We start from the raw sequence: 25586 nt of genomic DNA on the forward strand, positions 1-25586 counted from the left end.
GTGAGGGGCTCTCAAAAAAGCCTTTTCAGCTACTTTCAGTCACGTTTCGAGCAAGCGTTGCTGCTCACCCGTCCGTCACGTCTTATTTGCTGAGTAGGAAATAAACAACCCCTAGCTTAGGCTTTAGCTGTTTCCCAAAGGATGGATGGGCTACTGGCTGAGCCTGAATTAATATCTTAAAAAATCCCTGAACTCTGTAGAAAAGAATTCAATAAACTTGCTGTCCTTGAGGATGAAGGGGTCCAGTCACCAGTGCCTTGAGCCTACCACCATATCCTTACTCTTAACCATTAAATACACTGGGGCGTGATAGGAAATAGTGATATTGCCAATTATACATGATGCCACCGAGCCCAGATGTGCTGCGGGAGTCAGACAAAGATCAACCCTGGTATGGCATTTATGCAGGTTCAAACTCACTGGGGAGCCTGTCGGGACCAGACACCTTTCCATTCTGGAGCTGCCTCACAGCCTCCTGCACCTCTTGTTCTGAAAACGTGGCATTGAGGAGAGACTCTTGTTCAGGGGTCACTCCTGGAATGTCTAAAATTCTTTAAAAAATCCACCTAAACCTGCCAGTAGGGTGAAGGTGCCTCCAAACATCTACAAACCCCAATTCAGCATACAAATCTCTTAATTGTTCAGATTGCAAAGAAGATATCAATGGGCCTTTGAGCTGTCTACCGTAGGGTCTAAGACAACTGAAATCCCCTCCTACGATATGTTGAGATGCAAGGTTAACCAGTCTAGAAAGTGCATCTGTCAAGAATTTAAGGGGGTGGGCCAGGGGACAGTAAACATTTAAGATCCCCAGGTTCAAGCTTTAAGGATTACAAATTTCCCATGTGTGTCTTTAATGCACTCTAATACCTTAAAATGGGAGATTCTTTCTAGCAAAAACGGCCACCCTCTACTCCTCCTATTGAAAGATGAAAAATAAACCTGGTCATTCCCATTCTGTTACAGCTTCAAGTGCCCTGCATCATCCAAGTGTGTTTCTTGTAATAAGGCAACATCCACCCTCTCCCTTTTAAGGCTGGAAAGTACCTTCTTCCTCTTGACAGGTGAATGACTCCCTTTAATATTCCAGGTGCAATAGTTAAATCACATCCTTAGCTATAATCTTCCATAGCAACATCTCAACTCCAGAAAGGACGAACCTGAACTATAGATCGTTGAGCTTTAATGCAAAGGAATCCACAAAACCCAAAAACTACACAGACTAAAATAACTACAACCAACAAATCTGCAAAACTTACAAAAACTATGTTTAGCAAAAAACAGAAAATCGCTAAAGGCACTGATTAGAAGAATTTACCCCCTTCAAAGGGGGGGGGGATTAAGACAGCATACCACCCTACTAACCAGCCCAAATGCCCTCTCAACTCCTACCAGCTAGGGTCACACCACATACACTGACCACCTGGTAGAGAAAAAAAAAAACTCAAGAGCAAGGTTAGTACTATAGACACGAAAACTAAAAATAAATGTCACCCATCCCTTAATATAACTTAGAGATTAAAGATAAATACTCTATCCATCCTGAACATCATTTCACACAACTTAATACCAGCAAGGAGACTCCACCAAGTCCTTTTTAAAGAAAAGCAAACCCGAACAGCTGTCCTCTCTGCCTATTCAGCCATTCGACTTAAGTCAACATGTCCACAAACGTCTTCGCTTTCTCTGGTGAGTCAAACAAATGGATGGATCCAGTATGATTGGTCTGAAGCACCACTGGATATCTTAAAGAATACTGGATCCCAAGGTCACTCAATCTCCTCTTGACGGCATTGTAGGACTTCCTTTTCCAGACCACTGCTGCTGGAGAAGTCTTGAAAAAAAACATGACACTAGAGCTGCCACACACCAACCCCCTTGATCCCTCCCTTGGGCTCTAGAGGGTCCATGACCCTCTGCTCGTCTTTAGAATGATGGAACCTTACCAGGACAGGGTGTGGACACTGATCTGCACCTGGCTTTCGTGCCTCGATCCGGTGGACTCTCTCAATTGTTATCTTTTCCTTCAACCTCCAAACCAAGGAATTCCGGGAACCACTTCTCAAAGAACTCCACCAGCCGCGCACCTTCTGTCCCCTCTGGTGTTCCAACAATGCGCAGGTTCTTTCTTCTGCCCCAGTTTTCAAGATCATCCACCAGATACAATAGACCACAGACCTGTGCTTCCAGGGCTTCAATCTGGCTCTTGGAGGAGTCAGTGTCTGCCTCTATCCTTGCAGCCCGCCACTCGTGTTCATCAGTCCTTTTTCCCAGATCTTGCAGCATAGCAGATACAGGAGCCAGCTTCTCCTTGATTTTTTTTTCCTGGATTTGGTTCCCCAGGACCTCGCAAGATTTAGCCAGCTCGTCAACCAGGGTCTGGTTAGTAAGCAAGCCTGCTGCTTCAGAGGGCTGGGCCGTGGCCCCCTACCTCGGGCAAGCTTCCTCCTTTCTTCAGCATCCTCCAGCTGCAAGGACAAAGGTAAACCAATTTTTTTTTCCAGGTTTCAAGCTCCTTTACTGTATTTTTACTCGCAGTCAAGTGTTTGGGATGGGTTCTGGCTCTTTCGGGTCGGTGTTGCAGCACAGAGCACAACAAAGACGATCTGAGCAGGATGCCGCCATCTTGGATCCCAGGGCATAGATTTAAGGTAAAGGCAGAGTGTTTCGAGGAGATGTGAGTGAAAACTGGAAATCTGGAACTTACTGTCTGAGGGTGGTGGAGGCAAAAACCTTCATAACATTTCAGTATTTTGATGTGCACTTATGATGCCAAAGTACGCAAAGTTATAGGCCAAGTGCTAGAAAATGGGATTAGAATTGTTAGATGACCAGCATGGACACCTTCGGCCAAGGGATTTTTTTTTCTGTGCTGAAGGTCTCCATTAGTCTAAGATAAACTATTAATTTTTGGTTGAATTATCCATAGTAAAGGAAGCCAATACACATTATGCAAAGGTAAAAATCACACAACACCAGATTATAGTCCAACAGGCTTCATTTGAAGCACACTAGCTTTCGGAGCGACGCTCCTTCATCAGGTGATTGTGGAGGGCATAATTGTAAGACACAGAATCTATAGCAAAAGTTTACAGTGTGATGTAACTGAAATTATACACAGAAAAATACCTTAATTGTTTGTTAAGTCTCTCATCTGTTAGAATAACATATTTCATATGTAAATCACAAAACTTTTTTAAAAAAGTTACATTCCCAGGTTTACTGTAACAATTGGCCAGATAAGATATTGAAGGTGTTAGCCCCCATGTTCCCTGTCTGTGCCATAATGTTTAGATGGATTCTAATCTAAAAAATGAGTTGAGTCTTACATGGATTCATGCAGTTTTTGAGCAAAGTACAATATAACTCTGCAAGTACAAATTCACCCCACAAACGTGTGTGTGTGTGTGTGTCTCTCTCTGTATGAATGTGTGCGCGTGTAGTGCAATGGTGGTTACCTGTAATGTGACATTAACCCAAGGTCCTAGTTGAGGCCCTCCCTATGGGAACCAAACTTAGCTATCAGTCTCTGCTTGGCCACTTTTCGCTGCTGCCTGTCCCAGAGTCTGTCTTGGAGGATGGTCACTCAATGGTCCATCCTCCTGGACCGCTGAAGTGTTCCCCAACTGGGAGGGAACACTCCTATCTGTTGATTGTCTTCTGGTACCCATTCATCCGTTGCCATAGCCTCTGCTCAGATTTCCCAATGTACCATGCCTCAGGGCATCCTTGCCTGCAGCGTATAAGATAGACAATGTTGGCTGAGTACCTGCCACATACATGGTGGGAGGTGTCCTCATGTATAATGGTGGTATCTATGTCCACACTGACACGTCATGCAGCACCTACAATGACAGGGTTGTATGGAGTTGTCCTGAAAGCCAGGCAATTTGCTACGAATAATGATCTGTTTGAAAATTGGCGGTTGTTTAAAGGCGAGCAATGGAGGTGTGGGGAAGGTCTTGGCGAGGTGCTCATCCTCATTGATAATGTGTTGCAGGTCACGAAGAACATGGTAGTTTTTCAGCTCCTGGGAAGTACTGGACAACGAAGGGTACCCTGTCGGTTGCAGCACGTGTCAGTCTCCGGAGGAGGTCATTACGGCTCCTTGCTGTGGCATGTCAGAACTGGCGATGAGTTGAGCATCACACCCTGTTCTTATGAAGACATCCCTGAGTACTTCCAGGTGCCCGTCACGTTCCTCCTCATCTGAGCAGATTATCGCCTTTAAACAACCACCAATTTCCAAACAGATCAATGTTCATAGCAAACTGCCCATCTTTCAGGACAACTCCATACAACCCTGTCATGGTAGGTGCTGCAAGAAGTGTCAGAGTGTGGACATAGATATCACCATTATGCGTGGGGTCACCTCCCACCATGTACGTGGCAGGTACTCATGTGACTCAGCCAACATTGTCTATCTTATACTCTGCAGGCAAGGATGCCCTGAGGCATGGTACATTGGTGAAACTAAGCAGAGGCTACGGCAATGGATGAATGGGCACCACACAATCAACAGACAGGAGTGTTCCCTCCCAGTTGGGGAACACTTCAGCGGTCCAGGACATTCGACCTCGGACTTTCGGGTGACCATCCTCCAAGACACACTTCGGGACAGGCAGTGGCCGAACAGAGGCTGATAGCTAAGTTCGGTACGCATAGGAAGGGCCTCAACCGGGACCTTGGGTTCACACTACAGGTGACCCCACTACACACACACACACACACACACCCCTAAACTCACATGCATCCTCTCACAGACTTAGACCCCTTTACACTCACACACATATACACTCTCTCTCTCTCTCTCTCACACACACTCACGGCCCTTCACTCCAGACACACACAAAAGTCCACATGCACATATATGTTTGTGGGGTGAATTTATACTTGCAGAGTCACTTGTACTTTGCTCAAAAACTGCATGAATCCACGTAAGACTCTAATTTTTTAGATTAGAATCAGTCTAAACATTATGGCACAGACAACAGAACACAGGGGGCTAACACCTTCAACATCTTATCTGGCTGACGCCAATTGTTACAGTTAACCTGAGAGTTTTGAGAGTTACATTTGAAAGAAGTGAAACTATCATGGTCATTCTAACAGATGAGAGACTTAAACAATCAAGGCATTTTTCAATGTATAATTTCAATTACATCACACTGTAAACTTTTGCTATAAATTCTTTGTTTTACAATTGTGTCCTCCACAACCACCTGATGAAGGAGCAGCGCTCTGAAAGCTAGTGCTTCCAATTAAACCTGTTGGACTATAACCTGCTGTTGTGATTTTTAACTTTGTACACCCCAGTCCAACATCGGCATCTCCAAATCACATGAAGCAAGACATCTTTCTTCATGACTAAATACTTCTAACTGTTGACAAATATTAAGAAAATGACTCTCAAATGCATCAATGAGTTATTTTATTCTTTTTACTTCCACAAAGTTCAAGGAGAAACAGATTTTAAACTCTGACTTCAATGAGATGGATTATCAAGCAGGCTATGGTATGTACTGCTGCCTATTCATGAGAGACTAACCTCTACCCCAATGCTTCTTAAAATAATCTTCACAAATTAAAGGCTCCTTCAAATGCCATTTAATCAATGGCCAAGCACTCTACAAAATTTCTTTGAAGCTCTGTCCATCTCCCTTTGTGTTATAATTTCATTGATTTTATGTACTGCAATCCTTAAATATTTTGCATTCCCCTGCACTGTTGAAATCTTATACTTCTTCCATTTGACAGTAGTTGTTTTGGTAGGGTTTCTAATTTCCCCAGAATAGGTCAAAGTGTTACTAATTGTATCCTTTAAATATTCACATTCATGCTTTTTACTGATTTCACAGTTAAGCGTCAGAACTGATCGCTCTTTAAAAAAAAGCGACGTTCTAGAACTTTGAATCGTAGAACTGTATCAGTCTGATTTGTTCTCTAGTTTCAGTTACCAACTACACATTAGGCCACCTGCCTGCGCAAGACAGATTTGAGTGCCATTTCTGGCTTTTAACGGCAGCATTTCATCCACAAACAGCGGGGAATAGTAATGAGATATATGCTCGCAGCAGATATATAGAAGAGATTAATCTTGTACGATCCCAGCCATGATATTAATGATTCTCCAAGGAGAACAGAATTAGAAGTGATAACAGGAATTTGTGATCAAATACATTCCAAAAGATACAGTCTTAGTGACTAGAGACTTTTTCCTATCTGTCAAGTTAGCTAAGATATTTAAAGCAATCATTTTAGAACCATAAGCTTATTGTGTCCTTACAAAGTGACCTTGAAAATCATAATCAAAAGAAATAACAACGCATTTGGAGCAGAAATTGGTGAAACAAGAGTCTGGATTTATATCTTGATAGGTTAAATATTCCCTCTCTTGTTCCTGAGAGCATCATTTAATAATGTCTCTCAAAGTAGACAACTGCACTTACATATGCTTCACAGCCAATTAGAAAAATCATTTGACCATGTGTTTCATCAAAATAGATGAAATGTAAAATTGACAGCAGAAGTAGGGGATGAGATTTATCCAGGAGCTATATGGCATTTAGTGAGCATTAGGCAGAAGAGAGACAATCAACCTTGTTTGAAGTGAAGAAGTGAATATGACAAGACAGTGTACTGTTGTAATATTATTCAGTCTATACACAAACATTCTTCAATTTAGATGGAAAATGGATGAATAAATTTGCAATACACTGCCACCTATCAAAATCAGAAACCCCCCCACTAAATATTGTCCAAGTAAAATCTCAAATCTTTGAATATGGATTGAAGCGAACATCAAAAAGATAAAAATTAAGGCAGTCATGACGTACACATTAGAAGAAGTTAGAATGAAGATTGTATCCACTACAACACAAGTTTGTCTGTTTAGGATAACAGCAGATGCAAGGTGCAATACTATAGTCAGGAGAAGGATAGGAATCGCCAGAAGTTATTTTGTGAACATTAACCAGTGTGTGCACAAAAAGAAAACTCTAAAACAGGAGAAAAAACTCATAACATGCTACATTCTATCCACTTCTTTTTTGTATGTCTCAGAACCTGGACAATAACTAAATATTTGTGAAAACATATTGGAGGCCTTAGATATTTGGTTGCTAAGAATTAGGTTAAGAATTCCATACACAGACCAAGACATAAATTATTGTTTGAAATTGGAACAGAAATAAAAAATAATTCTCAAGAGAGCAAAATGAGACATCCAGATAAGAAAATGTCAATAATTTGGCCATTTGGTCAGAGCTGAAAATCTCTGGAGATCTCTTCTAGATGGCAAGATGGAGGGGCAGACCTTGGTATAGTTGGATGACAGGTATGCCAGAGCAGTTGCAGATGAGTCATGGGATGTAAGAGGATAACAACACAAACAAATGTGATATTCCACAGCAACAGATTTGCTACAAGTGGCAGCAGCAGCTACAGTGTGTAAATTGCTGGAATTTCTCTTTTACAACAAATTGACTGTAGAGCAGGTACCACTATAACCCACTGTTCCTATTGTCAAGGCATGTTCCCTTCAGCAACAATACTTGGCATTACATACTGAGGTAAATGGAGCAAAAAACTTATCCTGTATAGTATTAGATTGCCAGTGCACTCAAATGGGCAAACACTCAATTAACGTTTTTTTTTGAAGTTCCTCATTTATATTGTTTTTTAATACAGTATTTTATAAACATCCTTCACAAATGTTGAGTTCAAAAATAACAGTCTACACTTGAATGAAAACATTTGAAATCATTCATTTTGGGTAGGAAGAACTCAGAAAATATAACATAAATGGTACTATTTTCAAAGGGCTGCTGGACCAGAAAGGCCTGTGTGTATACATGCAGAATTATTTTAAAGGAGGCAGGACAGTGTGAGAGTGTGGGTAATGTAGCATGTGCTGTATCCCAAATTTTGTTGATAGGGACATCGAGTAAGGAGGTCATGATGAAGTTATACAATCACCGATTACCATCACTTGGCATACACCGTGCTCAGTTGTAAGTGCTGTACTTTAGGAAGGATATGAAGGTTTTTAGAGAGAAAAAAAAAGTGTACAAAATATTTGAGAGAATGGCTCCAGGGATGAGGAATGATTATCAGGATAGGATGGAGAAGTTTGTCTGTTGCACTTGGAAAAAATGGCTAAGAGGAAATCTGATGGAGGAATTCCAAGTTGCAAAATCAATCTGGAAGGAGTATATGTGGAGAAAATGTTCTCACTCACAAAAAGACTGGATAGCTAGAGGCTGCAGGTTTAAAGTAATCAGTCATAGAGTTATATAGCATGGATCAGACCTTTTGGTCCAACTCATCCATGCCGACTAAGTTTCCCATACCAAAGTAGTCCCTTTTACCTGCACATGGGCCATATCCTTCGGAACTTTTCCTATTCATGCACCTATCCAAATGTCTCTAAAATGGTGTAACTGTATATGCATTTACCACTTCATTTCACATACAAACCAGCCCTGTGTGTGAAAACGTTGCCCTTCAGGTCATTTTTAAATCTTTCTCCTCTCTCCTTAAAATTATATCCCTACTTTTGAACTCTAGGGAAAAGATTGAATTAGTTGGCATCAAGCATTCCCAGGTAGGATTGACACTGAACAAAATAAGCATTGCCACAAGAGGAACCCAAACAATATGCTTTGAAATCAAACTCCTGAAGATAGAATTCAAACCATACATTCCACAAGAGAACCTTAACACTACGGGTGCAGTTTTCTCCGTATTTTCCTGAAGTATTGGGAGGAGTGTGTTTGCTGGCAATTAATACGCTAACCCCACCTGATAAGATAACTCTCCATATTCTGTGCCAGTCAGCTCATGAAGAGCCAATAAGCATGTGTGGGCAGGGATCACACCCTGTCACAGGTCTCAACACTGGCATCCTGTGTTTCCAGATGCTGGTGGCCAATCAAAGGTTGGGAATGGCAGGGATTGTTGGGTGACGGTTGTCAGGGGATTTGGAGACAAGGGCAGGGGGATGAGCTTCAAATGTCCCCAGCCTCACCTCCATTGCCCCCAGTGTGAGGTAATGGAAGGCTCTCCATGAACCCCACAGGTCGGTTGCTATGGTTCCCCAATCAGGTAACTGGTCACCTTTCTCGCCCACCTCAAGGTGTGCCTCTTAATTGGCCTGATTATCTCCCCTTCTCACCATCCGAGGAAGGAGAAAATTCTGGCCATTTTTAATGCTCCTTATGGAGCAAACGGCCATCTTTGTGTTGCCTTATCGAGCATTTACAATGGAACTCAATTGGAGCAAATGTTATCGAGTCAAATGATAAAGTGACGGTGGGATTTATAGCTTGTTTTTCCAAATTGTAACACCATTTTGGATCATCTGTACATTTAGTGACCTCAAGTCCCCAAAACCTCAGGATATACGGGAGTTTCAACTCATTGAACTAAAGTTTTGTAAGTAGTCGGACAATGCATCTGAAAAAGATATTCAAGTAATGATCCACTTCCAGCAGTTACTTTTCTCTTTCTGCCGGAATTCATATAGTTCCAGATGTGAGCACCGTAAGTATCTGAGAAGTATCTCTCTATATCCTCCTTTTTCCAGTGGTTATAGTAGCTCCCCCAGTTTGAATAGGGGATTGGATAGAACCGCCTTGTGACCCATAAAGAGATTCCATTGCATTCTTTTCCAGTGAAGGCACTTGGGTTATCGGACTGACACCATTGCTTCAAAACACGTGTTATCAGTCTTGGGCCTTGCTGGCCCCAAACATGTCCAATATAATTGGCAACAAAATCTTTCATGCAATCCAACAGAAAATTATGGTGGATATAATGAAATCCTAAAGCTGCATTATTGAAGAAACTTCCATCTTCTAAGCAGGTAAAGTTAGCAAATGGTAATGGCTTCAGTGATATAATGTCAGTATCCAGGTAGATCCCACCATATTTCCAGAGCAATGCTAACCTGCAGCCATCAGCAAGTACATGGGTCCAATACCTTTCTGCATTTGGATTTACCTGTAGTGCAACAGAAAGGATGAAATGTCATTCCTAAAATTCACTTTCAGCAGATTTAAATCTATTCCTTCTCTAGTGTTTGTGGCACCCCTTGAAGCTAAAGACAACTATTCTATTTCACATCCCTTAATCTTGATCAAACAGGCACACATTGGGGGGGGGGGGGGGAAGAGAAAAAAAGTCCCAAAACTTTAACCACATGAAAAGTCAATGCAAAACTATTTCATTTCAGCCTGGGAAAAACAAAATCTGCCGAGCGAATCCATTAATGAGGCTCAACCAATCATTTATAATGGGGCCAAATTGGGAAACAGATATTTGGCCATTTGTTTTTGTTGATATAGTGATCAGATGGCAACTAAGTGTTGTATTAAATTTATGGCAAGGAAAAGAGATGCAAAGGTCAGGAACGGTTGACAAAATAGATCTTAGAACCACAAAAGTTGTGTAAAACTAAAGTTTGCCAGGTATTGGGAATACAACGTAAAAAATCCACCCTTGGATTAAGAAAAGAGGAGGTCAGGAGAACTGTTAGATCTTTGAAAGCTGAGAAAGATGGCACCAAAAGAAATAAAGAATGACAAATCTGTTTGATAATTTTAGCATCTACATTGGAGGCTGCACTAATGTTGAATGATGAGTGGTACTAAATCAGGGACAGACAATTAAAATGAGCAAATACAGAATAACATAATGGCATTACAGAGTGAGAAGTTCTAGGATCAGACAGTTCCTATCCAACATTTAAAAGAAAGTTATAAAAGATGAGTCATGTCAAATGAAGCTGGTTGAGGTCAAGAGGTAACTGATATATAGACAGGAAATTATGAAGGATATTTCAAAGGACTTTAAAAAGGAATTTGATAAAGGTCACTCATGGTTTACTGAACTTTGAGAGAAATTATTTTTCCCATTTGTCAAGACTTAGACTTGGATGTTTTTTAAACTTCAATTCTTGAAAGGTCTGACTTTAAATTGAGAAAAATATTGAAACACGAAATTATTTGCAGTGTTCTGCAAACATCAATTGATGCTGGATATATTGAAAATGTTAACTCTGAGATGAATAGTTTCTTTAAGCAACGGTATTGGTGGAACAAAGATGCATAGGTACAATTGGTTATAGAATTCCTGCAGTGCAAAAGTAGGCCATTCGGCCCAAATGTGTCTGCAACGAGCTTCTGAACAGCACCTCACTCAGACCCTCCACGACCACCCCATCACACCCCAACTCTATCCCCATAACCCTAGATTTCCCCTGGCTAATTCACCTAACCTACACATCCTGAACATTATGGGCAACTTAGTATTGCCAATCCACCTAACCTGCACAACTTTGGACTGTAGGAGGAAATTGGAGCATCAGGAGGAAACCGGAGCACCCAGAGGAAACCCACACAGATACAGGGAGAATATGCAAACTCCACACAGATAGACAGTCACCTAAGAGTGGAATCGAAACTGGGTCCCTGGCACCATGAGGCAGCAGTAATAATAATAACTAAGCCACTGTGCTGCCCTAGGTGTATTGTAGATTAGCCACAATATCACTGGATGGCAAACAAGTTCAAGGGCTAAATAGAAAATTTCAGTTCCTATCTTTGCATTTATCTTAAATAATATTTGCTTTTTTTTTAAAAAACGAGCAATGTTGCTAGTTTATCAGAACAAATGTTTTCATCAGCATTGCTTTTATGAATTAATTACCTTTTGATACCAGGCAATCAGGGGAGTGTCTTCAAACAGTTCAGTGGGATTCAAGGGTAGAACATCAACATTACTAATTGAGGAAAGCAAAGGGATGCCAGCATAGTCAGGTTGTGGATACTGTGTTAAATTGCCACTGAATTCCTTCATGAAGAAATAGATACGCTTTTCTGGATTTAACCGGGCAGCAGACTCCACTGAACACACTGTCAATGGTGTTGGCTCAACCTTATCAGATGTCTCCACAAACATAATCCCAGATTCTACAATTATATTTGATACATTTCTGTAATTCTTTATCCGGGATGAGGAAGGTCTGAAGAAGTTTTTAATATATTCGTAGTTATCCAGACTGCCAAATATGTACAACATTCCACAAACCATAATTGTGCCTATAAACAGACACCCTTTATACATGGAAAACATGATGTAGGGCTTGAATGTTTCTTCAAAAGCTCCTGTGAAACAGAAATGAAGAATTTGATTAGCAATAAGGCACTTTGATAATAATGCTTAGATAAGAATGAGTCAACTTCTTCATAAATTACAATAACTAAATTGATTCCCTCCATAAATTAATGCCAAATCATTCTCTTCAACAAATAAAGTGGGTGAGGCAAAGAAAGGATTTGAAAGAACAGACCTGTGCAGTTAGTACTTGTTTTATAAATCTTTGCAGGAAACCATTCGTCATACTTGCTTCTGGGTTACCAACGATTGGAACTTGTGGTTGCAGTTTAGTGAGGCTGAATCCAAGGTCCTGTCTAACTATTAATAGTAGAGGAAAGACTACTAAGGAGTCTTAACAAGCCTAGACACTTGTCTTAAATAACAAGGAGAGCATTTATGTGAGCCCTTATCAAATACTTTCTGGAAGTCCATACAAATGTCATTTATCTTAAGTTCAATAAATTAGTCACTGCAGTTATGGGAGAATGCACTGGAATTCATGCCTCACGACTTGTGAAGCAAACCAAAACGTAAGTAGCTTATTTAATGACGACAAATGGCCAATTTGTTTCTCTTTATCACTGTTAGCAAGAACAAGATCTGTTCCTTGCAAACTTCTCCAGGAACTGTCCGTAAATTCTAGGTTTCTACTAAAAAAAACACACATTACCTCAGTCCAGAATCTTTTGTAGGATGACAACAGCTTGGCTCCATCAGGGTTTTCTAAACCTGTTTGCTCACCAAACGGGAAAGGAGAACTGCCAAGGAAGAGGTAGGCTGCAAACTTTATGGAGTAGAGGGGTGTTGGGAGGAATTGCGAGGCTGCCAAAGAATAAAAATAGTTTTATTACAATCAAAGTGATGCTTAATGTCCAAGAAAATCTGAAATCACTAAGGTAATGAATTCCTTGCAAGTGAATGTAGAATCTATCAGTCAAGCCTATATTGATTCAGGAACTTCTTTTCTAAACAAAATCATAGTATTATGAAGTTGAGGCATGCAATGTACCTTTAAAGAGAGAGTGAATGCCATTCTGCACTGGGAGCTTACAAGGAACAGTCATATGACTAGCTAGCAATCTCAGAGCATACTGGAAAATTGAAAATATGTAACATTTGGCTGTGAAATAGATACCAGAGTTAGTTGCTGTTTTGACAATTCAAATTTAAACCAGTTTAAAATTATGCTCCAGGATACTAAAACCCAATTGAATTTGAATTTATTACTTTGCCAACATCAAACCAATGAGACAATCTGGTGTTGTGGTATAAAAAAACACAGTCAGTTTGAAAGTCAGAGTAACTGCCATTGAGGAAGACCCAAGATATTGAAACTCTCTCTATCAAAAGGTATCTTTTTCATTTGAAACATCTTCACAATAAAAAGAAAGACAACAACCCAGGGAGATTTTCAGCCGAAAGAAGACAGACACTGAAGACGACAGCCATTGTATGGTTTTGAAATTAAGTTGATGTAATTTTAATAAGTGTTTTGTTGGAACAGTACATTGTTATAGAGTTGTAGACGGGTAATAAGCAGTTAAGATAAAGGGGGTGTAGAGTTGTGAATAGTTGTTCACTTTTAGGGGTAAAGAATAAATTGATTTATTTTTAAAAGTGGAATTTGGGAGTTCTGTCACTGATATTTTAATAGATTATGAGGGGAGGGGAGCTTTTCTGGGTGTTTAGCTTAATTAACAGAGGGATTCACTGCCATGTCATAACAATAGGATATGAATACCACTGGCAAGGCCACCATTTATTAGCCACCCCTTACTGCCCCGGAGAAGCCGTGGTAAATTGAACCTCTGCATTTCTTGGGCCGCTATTATGAAGGGAATTCCAGGATTTTGACTCAGCGACAGTGAAGGAATGGTGATGTAGTTCCAAATGACATTAGTATGTGGCTTGGAGAGGAGTTTGCAGGTGGTAGCGTTTACATGTAGCTGCTGTTTTTTTCTTCCTTGATGTCAAGGTCAGTGGTTTGAACAGTGCTGTTGGAAGAGCCTAGGTGAGTTACTGCAGTCTATCTTTTAAGAGAAAGTGAGGACTGCAGATGCTGGAGATCAGAATTGAAGAGTGTGGTGCTGGAAAAGCAGAGCAGGCCAGGCAGCATCCGAGCAACAGGAAAGCTGATGCCTAAAATATCAACTCTCCTGCTCCTCAGATGCTGCCTGACCGGCTATGCTGTTCCAGCACCACACTCTTTGATGTAGTCCATCTTTTGCATGGTATACACTGCAGCCACTGTATGTCAGTGGTGAATGGAGTGAATGTTCAAGCTGATGGATGGAGTGGACTAAATGTCATGGATGCTTTTCTAATCGATACTGTCAACTGTTCAGTTTAAATTGGAGATTGAGATCTGAGTTGTGGTAAAAATAAAAAGGTGGTAACTGCCTGGTTAAAATTTTCCAACTTTATGTACATCTCTTGGAAATGTATTGGTTATGACCTCCACAATCTGCAAAAGATGCATTAAAATCAATGACTGTTTTTTTGTAGAGATGTGTCAGTAATTTTGAAAGAAAATTTTTTGTTGTTGCCTGAAGCTCGTTATCCTGATTCATTTGGTATGGAGTTAAATTGTGTGCTGCAGCTTCAATTTTAATGGAGGGTTGATAATTATTGAGAATATTGATGAATTCTTCTAATTCTGTTTCTTCAAGCATCCAAACATGCCACTTGTCAAGGCAAATTCAGGAGGCATCATTACTACATGACCATATCATCTAATAAATGAGTTAATTAAAATTGAAAAAAGGTGTTAGAAACATATCTGATACAAGAAAAATTGTGTTACAGAGACATTTCGGTTTCTAAAAATCAATGCTTTGCAAATTAAGTTAAACATTGTCTTTTCACTTAGCAGACCCCAGCAAGCCGTAGGTGATACAGTGGAATGTTTCAAAGCTTATTGAACAGTAACCATCTCAAATCACTAAAGGGAGACTTTGGGTTGCTCTGTGCAAGGTTCATTCTCAAAGATGCAAAAAGTGATTCTTGCCTCAACAGATAAAAGGTAAGATGCATTCAAATTACTAACTGCAATATTTGAAAAGCTAATTGTCTCTGCTAAAAGATGCATGAACTCAGCCCAAACAACAGACGAATCAATTCAATATGTTAGAAAGCTGAGATCTGAGGCATACTCTTACAAGTGGAAAATAAATAGAACTGGCTGTACAGCTGTCTTGTGTCACAGAACTCCAAACAGCAGGCATTCTCAATGTGGAACATCCTCAATGTGGAATTTTGACCAAGGGAATGATAACTGGAAAAGAGATACAGAAAACTAAATACTGCTGTGTTCAAATTCAATAGCTTTATTACCCCACAAACTCGGTTATATAACCTCACTCTGGAAGAATAACAAATTCAATGACTCCAATTGAGGTGATGCGTTCCTTGAAAATACAACCTTTTTCCTTTATTTTCTTTCAATAAAACCTGAGATAGTGACCAATGTCCAATCAGTGACACTAAATTAATATTGCAGTTCACAAATCTTCATAATAGTGTATAAACATTGTCAGGTCACTTGAACACATGATCTCTTCATCTCAGCCAAAGCACTTTAGGGCACCTGATCTCTCTTCTTCTAGAGCACTGTGTGAAATCACTGTTGAAGAATTTGACAGGCCATTTCTTCTAGAAGATATTCACTCTAACTACCTTGCTTTGATTTTTTTATGATGCTTATCTGCAATCCATTTTCTATACATCTAGATGTCAAGTGATCTATACTGTTCTGTATGGCCTCTTCTAATTGAGGTTAGAAACAGGAGAGGAGAGGTCACACTGCTTGGAGTTTTTTGTAGGCCTTCAGACAGTTCTAGGGAGGTAGAAGAGAGGATTGGCAAAATTTTCCTGGATAGGAGTGAAAGGAACAGGGTGGTCATTATGGGAGACTTTAACTTCCACAACATTGACTGGAAATGCTATAACTCTAGTACATCGGATGGATCAGTTTTTGACCGATGTGTACAGGAGGGTTTCCTGACACAGTCTGTCAAAGGGCCGACAAGAGGGGAGGCCAAATTGGATCTGGTGCTTGGTAATAAACCAGGCCAGGTGTTTGATTTAGTTGTAGGTGAGCACTTTGGAGAGAGTAACCATAATTCAGTTACGTTTAGTTTAGTGATGGAAAGGGATAGGTACATGCCACAGGTCAAGAGTTATTGATGGGGCATGGGCAATTATAATGCAATTAGGATGCCATAAAATAGGGTAGCAAAATGCAAGGGATGCTGACAATGGAAATGTGGAGCTGGTTTAAGGAACAGATATTGCGTGGCCTTGATATGTGTGTCCCTGTCAGGCAGGAAGTGATAAGGTAAGGGAACCTTGGTTTACTACAGAAATTGCACGTCTTGTTAAGTGAAGGAGGCTTATGTGTTGATGAGGCAAGATGGTTCAGATGAGGCGAGGGAGATTTACAGATCAGCTAGGAAGGATTTAAAGAGACAGTTAAGAAGAGCAAACAGAGGACACGAGCAGTCTTTAGCAAATAGAATAAAGAAGAACCCTACAGCTTTCTATTGGTATGTGAGGAATAAAAGGATAGCTAGGATAGGAACAGAGCCAAAGACAGAAGAGGGAAGTCGAGTGTGGACCCTGTGGAGATCGGAGAGGGGCTAAACGAACATTTCTCATCTGTTTTCAATCGGAAAAGGAGAATATTGTGGAGGAGAAGTCTGCGATGTGGGCTATTAGACTTGAAAGGATTGAGGTTAGTAAGGAGGAGATGTTATCAATTCTAGACGATGTGAAAGTAGATAAGTCCCCTGGGCCGGATGGGATTTAAGGGGAAAGTGAGGACTGCAGATGCTGGAGATCAGAGCTGAAAATGTGTTGCTGGAAAAGCGCAGGTCAGGCAGCATCCAAGGAACAGGAGAATCGACATTTCGGGATTCTCCTGTTCCTTGGATGCTGCCTGACCTGCTGCACTTTTCCAGCGACACATTTTCAGCCCGGATGGGATTTACCCAAGGATTCTCTGGGAAGCTAGGGAGGAGATAGCAGAGTCTTTGGCTTTGATATTTGAGTCGTCATTGTCTACAGGTTTAGTACCAGAGGACTGGAGGATTGCAAATGTTGTGCCCTTGTTCAAGAAGGACAGTAGAGATGACCCAGGTAATTATAGACTGTGAACCTTACTTCTGTTGTAGGAAAGGTTTTGGAAAGGATTATAAGAGATAAGATTTCTAATCATCTATCAAGCAACAATTTGATTTCAGATAGTCAACACGGTTTCATCAAGGGCAGGTCGTGTCTCACAAACCTGAGTTTTTTTGAGAAGGTGACCAAGCATTTGGATGAGGCTAGGGCAGTTGACGTGATATACACGGACTTCAGTAAAGCCTTTGATAAGGTTCCACATGGTAGGCTGTTGGAGAAACTGCAGAGGCATGGGATTGAGGGTGATTTAGCAGTTTGGATTAGAAACTGGCTTTCTGAAAGAAGGCAGCGAGTGGTGGTTGATGGAAATATTCAGCCTGGAGTCCGGTTACTAGTGGTGTCCTACAAGGACTTGTTTTGGGACCACTGCTGTTTGTCATTTTTATAAATAACTTAGACACAGGCATAGGTGGATGGATTAGTAAATTTGCAAATGACACTAAAATCAGTGGAGTAGTGGACAGTTTGGAAGAATGTTACAGGTTGCAGGGGGACTTGGATTAACTGTAGAAGTAGGCTGAGAGGTGTTAAATGGAGTTCAATGCACCTTAACGTAAAAGTGATGCACTTTGCGAAGAGTAACAGGAAGGCAGAGTACTGGGTCAATGGAAAGATTCTTGGTAGTGTGGATGTGCAGAGGGATCTTGGAGTCAATGTACATTGATCCTTGAAAGTTGCCACCCAGGTTGATAGTGCTGTTAAGAAGGCACATGGTGTGTTAGATTTCATTGGTAGAGGGATTGAGTTCCGGAACCACAATATCATGCTGCAACTGTACAAAACGCTAGTGCAGCCTCACTTGGAATATTGTGTAGAATTCTCGTCACCATATTTCAGGAAGAATGTGGAAGCATTGGAAAAGGTGCAGAGGAGATTTACTAGGATTTACTTGGTCTGGAAGGTCTTATAAGGAAAGGCTGAGAGACTTAGGTCTGTTCTCATTGGCAAGAAGAAGGCTAAGAGGGGATTTGACAGAGACATACAAGATGATCAGAGGATTATAGGGTAGACAGTGAAAGTCTTTTTCCTAGGATGATGACGTCAGCTTGTATGAGGGGGCATAACTACAAATTGAGGGGTGATAGATTTAAGACAAATGTCAGAGGCAAGTTCTTTACTCAGAGTGGCAAGGGCATGGAATGCTCTACCTGCCAATGTAGTTAACTCAGCCACATTAGGGAGATTTAAACGATCCTTAGATAAGCAAATTGATAATGATAATCATCACTTTCGAAGCTTTTGTTACTGCTGATATCAGTACTTTTTGCATCTATATCTTGAAGACTCCTTCAGTTTGTATGATCATATAATTCATACATATTTTCCCCATCATTTTTTTGTTCCTGCTTCCATTTTAAAAAGTAGTGTACCATCATTGCCTTTTGTACACCCACTATCTGTTGTCATCCCTTTCTTTTTATCCATCACTTTGATGCAGACCTTTCGTGTTGTGGTGTATTTTCAACTGTAAGACTATAGGTGTGGAAGCAGATGGAAGAGTGTCTATTCTACCATTCAATGAGCTCATAATTGATCTGGATAGTGGTAGGCGTAACTACACAGACCATTAAGAGTTAATTGGACATGACAATTAGAAATTGAAATAAAGTGGAAAAATACTGGAAAAAAGCCCTAATGCAAAATCAGCCTATTTGGACTGAAAAATAATCGTGTGGTATGATCTCTTCGGCGAGAGCTGTCTTGAACTGCCCCATGACAGGGGACCACCTGGATATGTTGTTTCAGCATAAAGGAATTCTGAAAAAGTGCTGAAAGTACCACAGAATGATGATACAGCATGTAATCTTAAAGTCAGAATGGTATTAATAGCGGGGACTTTGCCCTTTTCAGGTAACTTCATTTTGGACCGGAATTGCGAACATTGCCAAGGACCCAGAGTTCTCCAGACCAGCCATTGTAAAGTGGGCAGGGAGCAGCTTTGTTAAATATGTCTAAGTTTGCTTCAGCACTCGTTAGTTTACATGTGTTTCTAATATATTGAAAGTGGATTACTGCTTAGTATACATTTACTGCTATATATACACTAAGTAGTTAATGAGCATACTCATTTCAATATATTAATTTACCACTTAATATATTCATCACTGCTATATATAAAACTACCAATCAATTTGTTAATTAGTATCACTTAACTCAGTATTACATCCCACTGAACCCACTACCACACCATAACAATCTGAAAACCCTCAATTCCACTTTTCTGCCCCTTCCCTATAACTCTTGATTCCATTACTGATTAAAAGTAAGTGTATTCAAGGCTAAGATAGATAATAAACCAAACTCAACAGCTCTTTGCAGTAAAGAATTCCAGATTAAATCACCCTCAGAAAACTATCCCTCTTTATCTCTGTCATAAGTGAGTGACCCCTTGGTCTGAGATTATACCCTCTGGTGCTGTACTCTCCCACAAGGGGAAAACAACCTCTCTGCATTTACCCTGTCGACATAAAGAATCTTACGAATTTAAATAAGGTTGCCTCTCATTCTTCTAATCTTCAGTGAGAAATGGAAATAATACAATTTGTGACGAAGTTTTGGAAAAACAAGCTAGCATCCAAGTTAATACAGGTGACAGGAAAGGCAAGTAGAATGTCATTTTTTTTTATTTCAAAAGGAAATTGAGTATTGGCTACAGAGATAGGGCTGAGGAATGGGACTAGCTGGGTAACTCTTTTGGGAGCTGAAAATGTGTTGCTGGAAAAGTGCCTCAGCTCAGGCAGCATCCAAGGAACAGGAGAATCGACGTTTCGGGCATAAGCCCTTCTTCAGGAAGCCCTTCTTTTGGGACTAAGCACATATTTCAATGGGATGAATGGCCTCCTTCTGTACTGTAAAATTCTATGATTCCACAAAAATAGGGAAGTATTAGTAAAGCTATGCAAGGTACCAGTCAGACCACACCTAGAATACTAGGAGCAGTTTGGTTCCCTAACCTAAGCAAAGATATACCTGTATTAGAGGCAGTCCAGAAAGGATTAACTCAGTTGATTGAGTATGGAGGGGATTAATTTATGAGAGAATTGAGTAGGTTGGGTCTGTACTCATTGGAGTTGCGAAATCTTAGAGGTGACCTTATTGACACACACAAGATTCTTAGGGGTTTGACAGGATGGATGCAGAAAGGTTATTTCCCTTTGTAGGAGAGTTTAAGACCACAGGGCATACACAGAGTAAGAGAGTCATCCATTTAAGACAGATGGAGGAGGGCTTTTTCTCTGAGAGGGCAGTAAATCCAGGGAATTCTTTACTACAGAGGGCTGTAAAGACTGGGTAATTAATTTATTCATCATTGAGATAGAGAGATTTTTAATCAGTAATGGAATCGAGGGAGTGGGGAAAAAAAGCAGAAAAGTGGAATTAAGGATTACCAGATTAGTCAGGAATTCATTGAATGACAGAGGGGACTGGATGGACTGAATAGTCTACTTTAATTCCTATGTAGTTTGGTCTTATGGAGTTACATCTTTGTCAGCATCACGATGTATATTATTTAACTCAAAATACTTTTGTAATTGTTCAAATATTAGGGATAGATACGCAAAGTGGAATTTGCGTGCCAATCCCTACAGGCCAGTGAGCCTGACGTTGGTGGTGGGAAAGTTGCTGGAGACAGTACTGAGGGATAGGATCTATTTATATTTAGAAAAGAATGGGCTTATCAGTGATAGGCAACATGGTTTTGTGCAAGGGAGATCGTGCCTTACCAACTTAATAGAGTTCTTTGAGGAAGTGACCAAGTTGATAGATGAAGGAAGGGCTGTTAATGTCATATACATGGACTTTAAGGTGTTTGATAAGGTTCCCCATGGTAGACTAATGGAGAAAGAGTAGTCACATGGTGTGCAGGGTGTTCTAGCTAGGGGGATAAAGAACTGGTTGAGCAACAGGAGACAAAGAGTAGTAGTTGAAAGGAGTTTCTTGAAATGGAGAAAGGTGACCAGTGGTGTTCCATAGAGGTCAGTGTTGGGGCCACTATTGTTTATGATATACATAAGTGATCTGGAAGAGGGCACTGTTGGTCTGATCAACAAGTTTGCAGATGACCCGAAGATTGGTGGAGTAGCAGAAAGCATAAGGGATTATTAAAGAATACAGGAGGATATAGATAGACTGGAGAGTTGAGCGGAAAAGTGGCAGATGGATTTCAATCCAGACAAATGTGAGGTAATGCATTTAGGCAAGTCTAATTCTAGAGTGAATTATACAGTGAACGGAAGAGCCTTGAGAAAGTTGATGGGCAGAGAGATCTGGGATTGCAGGTCCATTGTACCTTGAAGGTTGCTGCACGGGTGGATAGAGTGGTCAAGAAGGCATATAGTAAGCTTGCCTTCATCGGACGGGGTATTGAGTATAAGAGCTGGCAAGTCAAGTTAAAGTTATACAAGACATTGGTTCGGCCACATTTAGAATACTGGTCGCCACATTACCAAAAGAATGTGGACGCTTTGGAGAGGGTGCAGAGAAGGTTTACGAGGATATTACCTGGTATGGAAGGTGCTAGATATGAAGAGAGGTGGAGTAGGTTGGGTTTATTTTCATTAGAAAAAAGGAGATTGAGGGGGGACCTGATTGAGGTTTATAAAATCATGATTGGTGTACACAGGGTGGATAGAGACAAGCTCTTTCCCAGGGTGAAGGATTCAATAACGAGAGGTCACGCTTTCAAAGAGAGAGGTGGAAAGTTTAAGGGGGATATATGTGGTAAGTACTTCACACAGAGGGTGGTGGGTGTCTGGAATGCGTTGCCAGCAGAGGTGGTAGAGGCAGGCACGGTAGATGTGTCTGGACAGATGCACGAGTAGGTGGAGAGCAGAGGGATACAGATGCTTAGGAATTGACCGACAGGTTTAGAAAGTAGATTTGGATCGGCTCAGGCTTGGAGGGCCGAAGGGCCTGTTCCTGGGCTGTAAATTTTCTTTTTCTCTTTGAAAGATAATTAATAACACAGTAATCACTTCATCTGTATGTTAAGTGTGTGACAGGGAAGGTGCCTGAGAGGAACGAGGAATGAGGGATGAATAAGCACAAAGAGTGAAAGTGTGAGATTTGAGGTTGAGAATTGAAGGTAGGATGTTAGGGACTTGCAGCCTCGGGGGTGGGGTTGGGAACAAAAAAGTCAAGGCAGAAGCTACATAAAAACCAACTTCAATAGAGTAAATAGACAAAGTCTTTTCCCTTAAGTGAAGATTGTCTCATTTTCATTTGTGTCTGTCTCGTGTCACTGAATTGGAAGCTGCTTCAGTTTCTCAGGTCTGGTTTAGGTGGTTGGCCTGCAATTGTATGTTTAATGCGTGCGTACAGTTATGTTATAATTGAAATTTTTACTTGGTTCAAATGTTTTCCCACTTGGCACTCAATCTGGGGGGAAACGTTTGGCTCTTTTCAGTTTATAACTCATCATTGGAGCTCATATTTCTTTGGTGGCAAACGCAAACTGGCTTAGAAGAATTCAGTTTCAGTTTGGTATTTTATAACACGAGGGAAAAACTGCAGTGAAAGAGATCGGTTTGTAAGCTTTGTTTTTAATTTATATCAATGGATCCTGCATGACACTATTCACCTGTTCCATCAGCTGCAATTGCTTATTCTATTTCAGTCTCACCCCTCGTAATAATTCAAGAGTAGATGAGCTGGGTACCCCATGGGGAGTCACTCATCTCCCGACATCTCCGCCCGCGAAAAAAAGAGGACAGAATTTGTCTCTGCAAAATTACTGCACAAAAGTGACACTCAACAGGTGTCCTCACGTACAGACGGGTCCCGAACCTGTTGAGCAAAGCCTTGAGAAGATTATTACCATCCAGATTAGCCATAGACTGAAACTTATTGGCACAGTTCATCAAACATGTTCCAGCGTCCCTATGGGTCCAGCAGGGGGAGGCACATTCACCCGTCTGTAAGAAATTTCGATGGGAGACTGCCAGTCTGCATTCTTCATTACTAGAGGCCATTGACAATTAATATTAATTGATTTTATCGCTGCCACAGTCTTTTAGAACTCGAATTCCGCCCCTGGTAAGGGTCGGCCGCCCCATCCCTCCCCCGGTTTCACCAAGCTTTACAGAAGATTGTAAATTGACCACATCAGATGACTCTGGATCAGTGGTGCTGGAAGAGCACAGCAGTTCAGGCAGCATCCAAGGAGCTTCGAAATCGACGTTTCGGGCAAAAGCCCTTCAGGTCCTGGCAGTTCTCAAGTCTGTGTCCAGTGTATATACAACCCACAAGGCCAATGACCAGTAATAAACATACCAGCCAACCAGCCCTGTTGCTTTTCATAAAACCAACATTTAAATTGTTTTAACATCTAATCTTATTTTGTGATTTGACTAACAGCTTCAACTCATTATAGCTTAGAAACACAGGTGAAGAAGACAAGTTTGAAAAACTGCATTGAGGTTGTAGAAGACTTTTATTTTCCGGGTGTTTGGTATTATTTTAAATCCTGTTCTTTCTGTAGCGTTCCAAGGAACAGTGGATTGGAACAGAGCTTAGGCTGCTTCCAAATCGATACATGGAAATCCTAATATTATAAGACAAGGGGTTTAAGAGACGCAATTACTCACCAGTGGAAATCCGTGACAGGACAGACAGCTTGCGTGATGTCTGTAAGGATAGCTGTCGAAACAGTCGATTTGGTTTTATATTCAGGAAGCGCCGGTTGTAACAGCACAGGAGCGAAGAATCAACATTAGTCTTGATAACTGTAGTTCCAGCTGAAATGCTGTTGGGGGTTCAGGGTGTGGCAGGTTGTTGCAGTTAATTTCCCAAACAGCAGGACAAAACGAAAAAAGAATCCGCTGAACGCAGTGTGCTCCAATTAGCCGAAGAGACAAACTGGCCCCACCCACCATCGCCCGCGGGTTAACTATCCTCAATCATTAGAATGCTGTCCCCACCGCTGCTTGATCGAGCTTATAGACCGTATGCGTAGACTGTGGCTGGAGATACTCATCGAAAAATTTAATCTTGTGGACACAAGCGCCACAAACAGTTCTAGCAATGAAGAAGGCAGGCTTTACTGGAAGAGCACAGAAAACTCTTGTGAATAGTCTCTTCCAGGTTCAGTGGTTAGCATAATACAATCTTGAATATCAAAGCTGAAGTGAATGATTTCGGCCCTGATAGGGTAGCTGGACATTAATATTTTTGATTAGATTTCCTACGGTATGGAAACAGCCCCTTCAGCCCAAACCAACCCTCCAAAGAGCAACCCACCCAGACCCATTTCCCCTCTGACTAATGCACCTAACGCTATGGGCAATTCACCTGCCCTGCACATCTGCCCTGCACATCTTTGGATTATAGGAGGAATACCCACACAACACAGACACAAGGAGAATGTGCAAACTCCACACAGACTCACACAAGGCTGGAATTGAACCTGGGACCCTGGTGCTGTGAGGTAGCAGTGCTAACCACTGAGCCACCATGCTGCTACTAAATTATCACCAAAATGCACCAGTTCACTAATGCCATGTCTGTGATCCCAACCTAGAAGACAGACTTAAATTCAATGGTTTTACCAATTACTAATTTCCCCAGTATCAAAAATGTGTTGCTTTTGAGTTTTTCTATCCTCCGAGGATGTGCCAAATAAATAATTCCGGCTGCAAATATCAGTTTTGACATAAAGATAATTTGTTATCACACCCTTACCCTGGATTTTTAAGTGCTACATCTCATTTAGTGAGATGTTTACAATTTGCAACGAAAACAGTTTTTTTTTAAAGAAGTTGCCACCTATAGCTCTGGCATTTTCGTAACCAGCTTCTTTGATAAAAGTGATGCTTTAAATTTGAAGTGAAAATCTTGTAAAACAAAAAATAACCTCTAAGTGGCAAGATTTCTTGCAATTGAATGTCCAGAAGATTGGTTCTTGGGTGAATTTGAGCTTGAAACAGGTTGAAGGCCTTTAACATCTAGCTGCTTATGACCTTGGAAGCTTTGCTTCGTTAATTTTCAGTGGAATTCTCTCTAACTGCAAGCAGTTTCTGCTGATTTCAAGGCAGACAACAAAAATGATTCCTCCTTGCATGTGACGTCCATAAATTCAAATTTCTTTTCCAAAACAAATAATTGGTTCTGATCATCCTACGTTGTTGTTTGACACTTTAAAAATCATCCAGTCTAGTTTGTATGAAGGAAATTATCAATATGCAATGGAAAATCAATTCACACTTATCTTACACACATTGAGTTTCAAAGCTTCCTTTAGTCACCCC

The 25586-nt window shown here is 40.8% G+C and overlaps 1 protein-coding gene and 1 long non-coding RNA gene across 2 annotated transcripts; one reads left to right on the forward strand and one right to left on the reverse strand.

Moving 5' to 3' along the window:
• The first annotated feature begins 2379 nt into the window (after nucleotides 1–2379).
• LOC148148357 (uncharacterized) lies at nucleotides 2380–4667 on the forward strand. Its single transcript, XR_015759048.1, has 3 exons — nucleotides 2380–2482; nucleotides 4001–4311; nucleotides 4439–4667. It is a non-coding gene; the product is annotated as an uncharacterized LOC148148357 (long non-coding RNA).
• A 2389-nt stretch (nucleotides 4668–7056) lies between these two features.
• LOC122555740 (alpha-1,4-N-acetylglucosaminyltransferase-like) lies at nucleotides 7057–24156 on the reverse strand. The gene is made up of 4 exons (XM_043701805.2): nucleotides 23928–24156; nucleotides 12830–12981; nucleotides 11710–12167; nucleotides 7057–10002 (listed from the first exon to the last, which is right to left on the reverse strand). The coding sequence occupies exons 3-4, from the start codon at nucleotides 12133–12135 to the stop codon at nucleotides 9418–9420; spliced, it is 1011 nt and encodes a 336-aa protein (XP_043557740.2). The 5' UTR covers nucleotides 12136–12167; nucleotides 12830–12981; nucleotides 23928–24156; the 3' UTR covers nucleotides 7057–9417.
• Nucleotides 24157–25586: the final 1430 nt, after the last annotated feature.

Source organism: Chiloscyllium plagiosum, unplaced genomic scaffold, assembly GCF_037043375.1.
Source record: "Chiloscyllium plagiosum isolate Xiang-an unplaced genomic scaffold, Cpla_swu_hap1 HiC_scaffold_13, whole genome shotgun sequence".
NCBI classification, from domain to species: domain Eukaryota; kingdom Metazoa; phylum Chordata; class Chondrichthyes; order Orectolobiformes; family Hemiscylliidae; genus Chiloscyllium; species Chiloscyllium plagiosum.